The 12,131-nt window shown below is 51.8% G+C and overlaps 1 protein-coding gene across 4 annotated transcripts; it reads right to left on the reverse strand.

Annotated features, from left to right (window-relative positions):
* Positions 1 to 827: 827 nt before the first annotated feature.
* Positions 828 to 9,352, reverse strand: CREB3L4 (cAMP responsive element binding protein 3 like 4). Of its 4 annotated transcripts, none has more exons than XM_066608817.1 (10): positions 9,227 to 9,352; positions 8,935 to 9,138; positions 7,915 to 8,182; positions 3,848 to 3,969; positions 3,680 to 3,766; positions 2,571 to 2,677; positions 2,424 to 2,492; positions 2,239 to 2,344; positions 2,060 to 2,159; positions 828 to 1,561 (listed from the first exon to the last, which is right to left on the reverse strand). In XM_066608817.1, exons 2-10 carry the CDS (start codon positions 9,103 to 9,105, stop codon positions 1,317 to 1,319), a joined length of 1,275 nt encoding a protein of 424 aa, XP_066464914.1. In that variant the 5' UTR covers positions 9,106 to 9,138; positions 9,227 to 9,352; the 3' UTR covers positions 828 to 1,316. The 4 variants fall into 4 exon arrangements, with proteins under 4 accessions (XP_066464914.1, XP_066464915.1, XP_066464912.1 ...); XM_066608818.1 differs by having other exon boundaries at positions 2,239 to 2,323; positions 3,848 to 3,972; XM_066608815.1 differs by having other exon boundaries at positions 3,848 to 3,972.
* Between the last annotated feature and the right edge of the window lie 2,779 nt (positions 9,353 to 12,131).

Raw genomic sequence — 12,131 nt, forward strand, 5'->3', positions numbered from 1 at the left:
CGTTCTCATCTGGGCAGGGGGGCAAATGGAAGAGCCAGGAGCAGGAACTGAGCTCCTGCCCCCTCTCTGCCTCCTCTGCACTATTTGCAATGAAAGGAGGTGGGACTAAGTTCCGAGAATTAGCCCCGTTCCGCCTCTCCGCATTGCAAATAGTGCAGAGGGGCGGAGAGGAGGCAGAGGGGGCGGGAGCTCAGTTCCTGCTCCTGGCTCTTCCAGCTTCCTCCCCCTGCAGATAAGGACGACGTATATCGGCTGGGCGTGAAAACCGAGCCGATATACGTTCATCTGAATTCAGCCTAAGGCTTCTTTCACACAAGAGCATAAACGGCGTTTTCACGCCTGTTCCGTATAAGCGCCTGAATGGGTGTTTTTCTGCGATCACAGCCAGCGTTTTCTAGCATCATTTTTAGCGAAGAAATAAACCACACCCCGAAAAAACCCTTTCTCTGCCAAAATCCTCAGGATGCCTTTCAGTGCCTATATAGAGGCACCTGTAAGCTTTTTGCCTCCCACTCCCTTCTCTTTCCTAGGAGTCTAGAGGACCAGCCGGTGTATATTGGCCAAAACGTAGTTTCAGAACTATGTTTTGGCTCAGCGTATATGCGCCGGCCGCGTATATGTTCTATTTATCACGCTTCCGGCGTATCTACGCCCATGTGAACGGCTGCATTGGAAACCAGTGATTCACATGGGTACCTTATATGCGCCCGGGCGTGAAAACGCGCCATTTATGCTGTCCTATGAAAGAGCTTTAAAAGTCAGCGAAAAGTGCACGACGGCCGTGCGTTTAGACGATTATCGCTCAAAAGATGGAAGATGAGCGAATGTTAAGTGATAATCGTATCTAAACGGGCCTTTAGAATGACCTTTATTTACACAAAGCATACAGTTCCATCCGCCTGGGTGTGCGCCGGCGTACGGCTTAAGGTGCTTTTAGATGGAAGGTATCGTTCAAACAGGCGAAAGTTAATTAGATCGTTCAGTGTAAACGCAGCCAACGACGAACAATAATCGTTCACTTTCCGCTCGTCCATTTCATGCTCGCTCACGCATCGTTCAGGTGAGACAGCGATCGTATAGACGGCCAACGATGCGTCTGCTGTATAAATAGGCGGCAGGAGAGAACGAGGTAGCGGTGATGTCACTCGCTCGTGCACATGATATGCACCTCATGTAACAGGACCCTCACCCATGTGCAGGTTTTGGGGTGCACGCCCCTCACCTCCTCCTCCCATCTTAGCATGTCCCAGTGCAAAGTCTACTTGTAACATCTCCAGTGACAAATCACTAGTGGAGTCTGCAGCGGCGTCACCAGGTCACATCTCATCCGTCCTTCCCGTCTTTGCCAGGTCCCTCAGAGCTGCGCTCTCCTGGGTCTCCGAGTTGCTGATGGAAAGGACCCTCTCCTTTGCGATCTCCTCCTGAAATGGGGGGTGTAGGGTCCTGACAACAGTTTCTGGCAGCTTGTCTTGCGGCTGCCTTTTGGGGGATGGGTTGTCGGTGGGCGGAGTCTCGGTGCTTTCCATGAATCCGTCTTTATTCAGAATATGCCTAGAAATGACTGCGGCAGAAAACATCAGCACCAGTGCGCCCCCCACAGGAGTAACCCTGCTCCAGCCAACACTTTTTAACCCCTTAGTGACCAGCCATATGGGTTTTTCGGCCCTTGGGCTAGGCCACCGTGTTTTTATGGTGGCCCAGTCTAAGACCCATGCAGGTGTGCAGCGCTTTTATCATAGAAAAATAAACATATTACATATAACCGTGTTCGGAATGCCTCATACTATATTATGACAATTATCCCAAATAGCGTAAAAAGTTTTTTTTTTTTTTTAAAAACAGTCCCAAAAAAATTAATAAATATGAAGCACCAGATGACATGAGGCCCCGAAGTGGCACCGTTAGAAGATACAAGTCGTCCCGCAGACAAGACCTCATACGGCTGCAGCGACGAGAAAATCATGTAATGTCTTGGAATAACATTAAGGTGCAAAATAGGCCAGTCACTAAGGGGTTAAAGGGGAAGTATACCCAAAAATCTGTGTCCCCGACAGCTTACCTCCAGTGGGTATGTAAGTGGACCCGTCCTTGGGGGCGTCTCCAGAGCGGAGGGGGTGGTAATTGGGGTAGATCAGCAAACCCAAGGAGAAGAAGAGAATCTGTAGGAGTGAGTGTCAGCAGTGTGAGGAGTGCAGGCAGCTGCCAGGAGGAAGACAGAGGGGGTCACACTGCACTTACCAGGACGCAGGTGCCCGTCTGGGCGGCTTTGTTTGTTGTCTGCTTGATGAGGGTCTGGAGTTTACGTAGTTGTGTGATCAGGGATCTGCAGGGGGAATTAAAGGAACTGTAATGATTCCCTGCTGCCCCCTGTCCCTGTGCACAGCCCCCCCAGTCCCAGTCCGGCCCCCTGACACCACACTCACATGTTGTGCTTTTCCAACTCCAGGACTTTCTTGTGAAGTTCTTGATTCTGGGTTGAACATGCAGCGACTCTGGAATTAAAGAGACGGCGCTTATTTTACAGTGGGCACCATCCACAACAGGGGGCGCTCTGGACTCTTAGTACCAACCTGTTTTCCAGGCCGTCGATATATTCCTTCTTGCGCCTCCTGCTGTCCTGCGCGGACTGCTTATTCCGGATTTTTCTCCGCACTTTCTTTAGGATCCGTTCTTCTGCCTGTTAAAAAAAAAACAATAGTCTATAGCAGTGGTGGCGAACCTGCAGCACGCAGAGCGCTCCTGCTGGCACACGCCGCCATTGGCCGCTCACCACCTGTGAATACCGGCAGGGGCCGCGGCTCCCCTGCCAGCATTCACTCACTGCGATGCTAGCAGCACTGATCCTGGCGCACACTGTGACGTCAGTGTGCAGCCGGGATCCTCCTCCTCTGACGTCTCCTACTACTTGGTTTCGCGAGAGCAGGGGGAGGAGGCGTCCGGCAGCACACTGACGTCACAGTGTGCACCGGGATCATCACTGAGCAGCAACACCGAACAGAGGAGGAGCGGGTAAGTATATGGGTCTCGGGGTAAGGGGGGGGTGTCACTATGATACAGGGTGCCGCTGTGGGGTTGCACAATTACACTAGGGGTTGCTGTGGGGTGTCACTATTACACTAGGGGCCACTGTGGGGTGCCACTATTATTCTGGGGTATGCCGTGAATTGTCGCCATTACTACTGGGGTACGCTGTGGGGTGTCGCTATTACTACTGGGGTACGCTGTGGGGGGTGGGGGGTATCACTATTATCGCTAGGGCCGCTGAGGGGGGTCACTATTACCGCTGGGGTATGTTTTCATGTGGCAAAAATGGGCAGGGCTGTTTTAAAATAGACAGGGTACAGATTTTGACTGCTTTTTGGATGTGGGAATGCTGCAGAATTTTCAACATAAATTTCTGCTGAGGACATTCTGCAGTATTTCCGCATCCAAAAAGCAGGCAAAATCTGCACGCCGTCTATTTTGAAACAGCCCTGTTCTTTTTCGAATGACAGGGGTAAAAATCATACATCGTGATAAGCCCCGCCCCTTGACATGTTGGCACTTTGCCATAAATATGTGGGTTTTGGGTTGCAGTTTGGGCACTCGGTCTCTAAAAGGTTCACCATCACTGGTCTATAGGAATCCTGACCAGAGTCAAACCCCGCCTGCTGGTCATCAGTGGTACCGCAGTCTGTACCTTAGTGAGCGGCATGTTGTTCGGCAGCGCAATACCCTCCTGCGACAGCAGCCTCTTCTCCTCATCAGTCAGCTGGAGCTCCGGGTACTGCACATACAGACGGTTATCAGCGGGTACAGAGGATATATGTAATCACAGAGGAGCCGGAGCAATTTGGCAATTACTTACCAGAGACTCCACAGCAAGGAGGTCTGCAGCGCCTAGTCCAGGTAACACCACAGGCTTCCGGAGACCTGGCAGCTCGCTGACTATACAGCTGTCGGGGATGAGCACAGGAGTGTGCCAGTCCTCTGCTGGAAGACACACACACTCAACAAAGGTTCGTGGTACAACAAGACTGGCATAAGTAGCAACCCAGTCCTGGCTGATAGAGAGGGACCCCTCTATACTGGGCAAAGCGGATACCCGCCGTAGACAAGGGCCCCCTCTATACTGGGCAAAGCGGATACCCGCCGTAGACGCGGACCCCCCTCTATACTGGGCAAAGCCGATACCAGCCGTATACACGGACCCCCCTCTATACTGGGCAAAGCCGATACCAGCCGTAGACACGGGCCCCCCTCTATACTGGGCAAAGCCGATACCAGCCGTAGACACGGGCCCCCCTCTATACTGGGCAAAGCCGATACCAGCCGTATACACGGGCCCCCCTCTATACTGGGCAAAGCCGATACCAGCCGTATACACGGGCCCCCCTCTATACTGGGCAAAGCCGATACCAGCCGTATACACGGGCCCCCCTCTATACTGGGCAAAGCCGATACCAGCCGTATACACGGGCCCCCCTCTATACTGGGCAAAGCCGATACCAGCCGTATACACGGGCCCCCCTCTATACTGGGCAAAGCCGATACCAGCCGTATACACGGGCCCCCCTCTATACTGGGCAAAGCCGATACCAGCCGTATACACGGGCCCCCCTCTATACTGGGCAAAGCCGATTCCAGCCGTATACACGGGCCCCCCTCTATACTGGGCAAAGCCGATACCAGCCGTATACACGGGCCCCCCTCTATACTGGGCAAAGCCGATACCAGCCGTATACACGGGCCCCCCTCTATACTGGGCAAAGCCGATACCAGCCGTATACACGGGCCCCCCTCTATACTGGGCAAAGCCGATACCAGCCGTATACACGGGCCCCCTCTATACTGGGCAAAGCCGATACCAGCCGTATACACGGGCCCCCCTCTATACTGGGCAAAGCCGATACCAGCCGTATACACGGGCCCCCCTCTATACTGGGCAAAGCCGATTCCAGCCGTATACACGGGCCCCCCTCTATACTGGGCAAAGCCGATTCCAGCCGTATACACGGGCCCCCCTCTATACTGGGCAAAGCCGATACCAGCCGTATACACGGGCCCCCCCTCTATACTGGGCAAAGCCGATACCAGCCGTATACACGGGCCCCCCCTCTATACTGGGCAAAGCCGATATCAGCCGTATACACGGGCCCCCCTCTATACTGGGCAAAGCCGATACCAGCCGTATACACGGGCCCCCCTCTATACTGGGCAAAGCCGATACCAGCCGTATACATGGGCCCCCCTCTATACTGGGCAAAGCCGATACCAACCGTATACACGGGCCACCTCTATACTGGGCAAAGCCGATACCAGCCGTATACAAGGGCCCCCTCTATACTGGGCAAAGCCGATACTAGCCGTATACACGGGCCCACTCTATACTACCAGCCGTATACAATGGCCCCCTCTATACTGGGCAAAGCCGATACCAGCCGTATACATGGGCCCACTCTATACTGGGCAAAGCCGATACCAGCCGTATACAAGGGCCCCCTTTATACTGGGCAAAGCCGATACCACCCATAATAAGTCCTTGTCTATACACAGCAGAGCTGATAGCGGTCATTTTAAAAGGGACTCCTCTATAGAGGGCGGAGCGAATATCAGTCGGATACAAGGGCCTCCTATATAGAAAACACAACTGAAATCAGATGTTTTCAAAAGCTTTTTCTATATAGGCCACAGCTGATTTCAGTCATAATCGATGGGCCCATTCCATACAGGGCAGAACTGATAGTTGATAGCGTATCCAAGAGCCTCCTATGCACTGGGCAGAACTGATACCGTTCATATACAGGCTCACCGCATATAATATACAACACCCACCAAGCCATATACTAAATCTGACCCCCCCCCCCCCCCCAGTGGCTGTAGACTGCTATTGCGGCTCTGCCTGGATTACAGGAATATCAATCATTTAATACGCAGGGTCAGCATATACTCTGACTGATCAGCATAGGTAAAGGACCCGTCAGGAGCTGCTGACGTCACTCATGTCATCTAAGGGTCTATGGTGACTCTCAGCACTGCAGGTACAGCTGCAAGAAAAAGTAAGTGAACTCTTTGGAGTTTACTGGATTACTAATACAATGTATCTGATTGTACCTAAATCACAATTCTAGACAAACACAATATAACTAAAGGTCCATTTAGGCGGGACGAAAGTCTGGCAAACGATGCCCGACACTTGTCCCTGCATTTACTTGCTCTCGTGCTGCTGCACGGGAGCTAGTATCGTTAGCTCGCTCACAGAGCGACCAGTAGGGGGGCGGGGCGGCTGCAGGAGATTTCACTCCTCTCGCTCCCCCGCCCCTCTCCATTGACTTAACATAGCGGCCATTCAATACTGAACGGCTGCTATTTACACTGAGCGATCAGCGATCTGCTCATCATTCATCGTTTATGCTGCATGAGGAGGAGCTGATCACTCAGTGCAAATATCAGCCGTTCAGTACTGAACGGCCGCTGTGTTATGTCAATGGAGAGGGGCGGGGGAGCGAGAGGAGAGAAATCTCCTGCAGCCTCCCCGCTGTGAGCCGGCGATACTAGCTCCCGTGCAGGTGCATCAGAGCGAGTATGTGCTGGGACCAGTGACGGACATCGTTTGCCCGACGTTCCTTCAGTCTAAATGGGCCTTAATAACAAACAGACAGGTGTACCGCTCATCATTCACAATAAGTAAGTGAACCCTTTAGTTTAATAAACTGTAGATTTCCTTTTAGCAGCAATCACTTCCACCAAACATTTCCTGGAGCTGCAGATAAAATTTACACAACACTGAGAAAGAATTTTGGACCCTTCCTCCTTGCAAATGTGCTTCAGTTCATTATTATTTCTGGGATGCCTTGTGTACACAGCCCTCTTTAGGTTAATTCATAGGTAGTATTTCCATAGGGTTACAGGTTACGGTCAGGCCATTCTAAAGCAAAAAAAAATCTGCTCCACCGTCGTTCACGTGATTACTCAGGTGCTTTAGGTCGTTGTCTTGTTGCATCACCCAACGTCTCTTCAGCTTGAGGTCTTGGGCGGCCCTTACATCCTCCTGTAAGATGTGCTGATCCACCTGAGAATTCATTGTTACCTCAATGATCACACGACGTCCAGACCCTGAGGGACAAAGAGCCTCCAAATCATGATGTCCCTCCAACCACAGCCCCAAACCACGATGTCCCTCCAACTATGATGCCCCCTCCGCCACAGCCCCGAGCCCCAATGTCGCCACCACCACAGCCTCGAGCCACGCTGACAGTTGTGCATTTTTTATATTACAAAAACTTCCCCTTTTCTTCCCCATTAATAGAACATTTCCCAAAAGCAGTATGGGACATCCAGGTGGTCTTGGGTAGACTTGAGATGGGTCATAGTGCCATTTTCGGCCAGCAGGGTCCTTTCATCATCACCATTCTTGGTCTAATAGACACATGAACAGAGGTCTCTGCAGTCTGTGGGTTCTTCTGTAGGTCCTCTTGGTTTCCTCTCTCTCAGGACCCCCATTGTGCTCTTAGAGTGATAGACAAGTCCGGAATGTCCTCCATCTGTAGAGATTATTGGGTCTTCAGCTGTTGTAGCATCCTCCAGATCTTGGAGAAGTGAGTAGCACAGAGGTTCACTTACTTTTCTCTCTGCATTGTGGATGATGAGCAGTACAGCTGTCTGTTATCAGTGACACTGGTTATAGTTATCAGTCTATAATTGGGACTTATAATCACACCGCAGTTTATGCAGAAATACAAGGGTTCACTTACTTTTCCTAGCAACTAGTGACATATAGTAGTGATGATGGGGCGGGGAAGTTTCTGCACCTCCTGTCTCCCATCCCATTCACTACAGTGAGACGGCTGATAACAGGGAGCAGGCGGAGTGCAGATGTGGTAGGTACAGGGTAGTCATGTCTCAAGGGGGGTGCAGCCACATGTCTTGCGGTACCTAGCTGTATGGATATGACGCTGCTCATGTCGCTGGGCACTTTCTGCTCTTCCACGGCTCCGATGTCGTACACCAGCTCATAGACCGGGGTGGGCTGGGGCAGGGTGGTCTCCCTGTCACACTTTTTAGGAGAGTCCGGGCGGGGGTCATCAGAGAAGCCGCTGTCGCTCTCCGGGGACTGGTCGGCGGTCGCCTCCGTGCTGTAGACCTCGTTGGGATTGATCATCATCTGCAGGAATTCATCGGCGTCCTCTCGGTCGCTGAGTCCCTGAAATCACAGAGACCCCGATGAATCATCATCCGGAGGAGCGGACCCCCGACCACCAGCAGTGAACGGCGTCTACGACCGGGTTAGTAGTATCTAATGGTGAATATACAGAAGTGGCCCGGAAGCAGGTTACACTTGTCTCCCATCATATGGCGGACACCCCATATAGCTACCCCTGGGAGAGCCAGGTGATAACCAATATGGCCGCCTTACATTCCTCCAGTCCTGAACGGCACTACCACTAGGTGGCGCCCCGCGAGCTGCAGCCGAGCGTGAATGATAACTGTTGTAAAGCTCCTCTGCGACATCCTGCACCAGTCCAAAGCAAATATTTGTGAGCGGATTGTGGACGTTAAAGGCCAAACACGTAATCACGATAAGAAGTAATTGAAAGTCCGTATCGCCAAATGCCAACAGGATGCGGGTACACATCTGTGGGACTACAAGTCTCAGCACACACTGGATGCGTCAATGTTATGTAATGCTGCTCACAACACGGGGCGAGATCTACTCAAACCAGATGTATAGTAATAGAGGAAACGGAATCCATGTGATCACATACGACGGCCAGAACCTTAATAGAGCAAGATAGCGCCATCTAATGGCCATTATAGCATCAAAAGCCTAATGCAACGCCACCTTACGGCCACAAAACCCTCAAAGTTGGAATGCAGTGCCACCTAAAGGCCACAATAAGCTCAACATCACAAAGCAGCGCAACGTATTGCCTACAATACCAGCAGAGAACTTACCGCCTGTCTGCCGACCGGCCATTCTTCGTACAGCTTGTCACCTGGAAATAGCGGGGGCTCAGGTAACGAGAAAGCCCCCGCATCCGTCCCTGGAAACCCCTCTGAATGGAATAAATTGTCCTGCGGCTCAAATATGCATCCAAGTAAGAGCTCTGGCTTGGAGGAGTCCATGTTGGGAGGGGAGGGGAGGCCACGGTGCTATACCTGGGGAGACAGGGGATATATTACTCCTATAGCAGGGAGGGTCCGCTGCCCCCGGCCAGACCCCCACCTATATGACAGCCCCCCTCACCTGCAGACAGGTTTGCAGCGCTGCTTCCCCTGAGCTGCTGCAGGTCACACTGGACACCTCCAGGATCTGCACATCCTGGATGAGGCCGCCAGGTACCACCCTCTCCCTCCGCAGCAGTGGTTCGGCAGGTTCCTGGGCGTGCACCTACCCTTGCACCTGTCGCACAGGTAGATTACACAGGTGTGTCCCTGCAGAGAAGGAAGAGTCATGCTGGCGCTTTCTGCGCTGTACGCCAGCAGGTCCCTGGCATTGGAGGTGACAGCACGTTATTAAAGGGGCATGGCAATGCATCAGAAATGGGGGGTATTTCTGGAAGACCCTTTTACGTGATCCCTCACATCACTTAAAGGAGAGAACACGCGCCCTGGTGGATGAGCCGTTAGTCCCTAACCACGGAGAATGTCCTGCTGTTTTTCTTGCTCTTGTGGCCACTAGGGGGCTGTGATGGGTAATCTAGGGCACAGGATGTCACTCTTCCCCCCTCTCTGGTCTTGTCCCCCCTGTAATCACCAGCATTAAAGCTGCAGCTGGCTCTTTATGCCCATTCGTTGCCCGTGGAGAGCGGGCAAAAGGGAGGGGTCTGGCAGTCAATTTATCACAAGGAGCCAGCAATCCGAGGAGCAAATCTGCCGTCAGGGAGGAGGCATTTCTCTGGGCACTGCCAGGGGGCAGACAGACACCTAAGCCGGGTGCAGGGAGGGGGTGCTACTCTGAACATCATATATGAGTGGACAGTAGATTGTCAGCTCTGTGGAACAGCATGCTTGTCTCATACAGAAAACAGTATGTTACTATATACAGGAACAGTGTGCTGCAGAGCCGTGTAACTGATCCTCTCCTGTGTGATACTGTCTGCTGAGCTGGGTATGTAATCCTATCCTGTGTGATACTGTCTGCTGAGCTGTGTATCTAATCCTATCCTGTGTAATACCGGTACTGTCTGCTGTATCTAATCCTAGCCTGTGTGATACTGACTGCTGAGCCGTGTATCTAACCCTATCCTGTGTGATACTGACTGCTGAGCCGTGTATCTAACCCTATCCCGTGTGATACTGACTGCTGAGCCGTGTATCTAACCCTATCCCGTGTGATACTGACTGCTGAGCCGTGTATCTAACCCTATCCTGTGTGATACTGACTGCTGAGCCGTGTATCTAACCCTATCCCGTGTGATACTGACTACTGAGCCGTGTATCTAACCCTATCCCGTGTGATACTGACTGCTGAGCCGTGTATCTAACCCTATCCCGTGTGATACTGACTGCTGAGCCGTGTATCTAACCCTATCCCGTGTGATACTGACTGCTGAGCCGTGTATCTAACCCTATCCTGTGTGATACTGACTGCTGAGCCGTGTATCTAACCCTATCCTGTGTGATACTGACTGCTGAGCCGTGTATCTAACCCTATCCTGTGTGATACTGACTGCTGAGCCGTGTATCTAACCCTATCCTGTGTGATACTGACTGCTGAGCCGTGTATCTAACCCTATCCTGTGTGATACTGACTGCTGAGCCGTGTATCTAACCCTATCCTGTGTGATACTGACTGCTGAGCCGTGTATCTAACCCTATCCTGTGTGATACTGACTGCTGAGCCGTGTATCTAACCCTATCCTGTGTGATACTGACTGCTGAGCCGTGTATCCAGTCCTGTGTGATACTGTCTGCTGAGCCGTGTATGCAATCCAGTCCTGTGTGATACTGTCTGCTGAGCCGTGTATCCAATCCTATCCTGTGTGATACTGTCTGATGAGCCGTGTATCCAGTCCTGTGTGATACTGTCTGCTGAGCCGTGTATCTAATCCTATCCTCTGTAATACTGTCTGCTGTATCTAATCCTATCCTGTGTGATACTGTCTGCTGAGCCGTGTATGCAATCCAGTCCTGTGTGATACTGTCTGCTGAGCCGTGTATCCAATCCTATCCGGTGTGATACTGTCTGCTGAGCCGTGTATCCAATCCTATCCGGTGTGATACTGTCTGCTGAGCCGTGTATCCAATCCTATCCGGTGTGATACTGTCTGCTGAGCCGTGTATCCAATCCTATCCGGTGTGATACTGTCTGCTGAGCCGTGTATCCAATCCTATCCGGTGTGATACTGTCTGCTGAGCCGTGTATCCAATCCTATCCGGTGTGATACTGTCTGCTGAGCCGTGTATCCAATCCTATCCGGTGTGATACTGTCTGCTGAGCCGTGTATCCAATCCTATCCGGTGTGATACTGTCTGCTGAGCCGTGTATCTAATCCTATCCTGTGTGATACTGTCTGCTGAGCTGTGTATCTAATCCTATCCTGTGTAATACCGGTACTGTCTGCTGTATCTAATCCTAGCCTGTGTGATACTGACTGCTGAGCCGTGTATCTAACCCTATCCTGTGTGATACTGACTGCTGAGCCGTGTATCTAACCCTATCCCGTGTGATACTGACTGCTGAGCCGTGTATCTAACCCTATCCCGTGTGATACTGACTGCTGAGCCGTGTATCTAACCCTATCCTGTGTGATACTGACTGCTGAGCCGTGTATCTAACCCTATCCCGTGTGATACTGACTACTGAGCCGTGTATCTAACCCTATCCCGTGTGATACTGACTGCTGAGCCGTGTATCTAACCCTATCCCGTGTGATACTGACTGCTGAGCCGTGTATCTAACCCTATCCTGTGTGATACTGACTGCTGAGCCGTGTATCTAACCCTATCCTGTGTGATACTGACTGCTGAGCCGTGTATCTAACCCTATCCTGTGTGATACTGACTGCTGAGCCGTGTATCTAACCCTATCCTGTGTGATACTGACTGCTGAGCCGTGTATCTAACCCTATCCTGTGTGATACTGACTGCTGAGCCGTGTATCTAACCCTATCCTGTGTGATACTGACTGCTGAGCCGTGTATCTAACC

The sequence above is a fragment of the Eleutherodactylus coqui genome, chromosome 6 (assembly GCF_035609145.1).
Source record: "Eleutherodactylus coqui strain aEleCoq1 chromosome 6, aEleCoq1.hap1, whole genome shotgun sequence".
Lineage (NCBI taxonomy): Eukaryota > Metazoa > Chordata > Amphibia > Anura > Eleutherodactylidae > Eleutherodactylus > Eleutherodactylus coqui.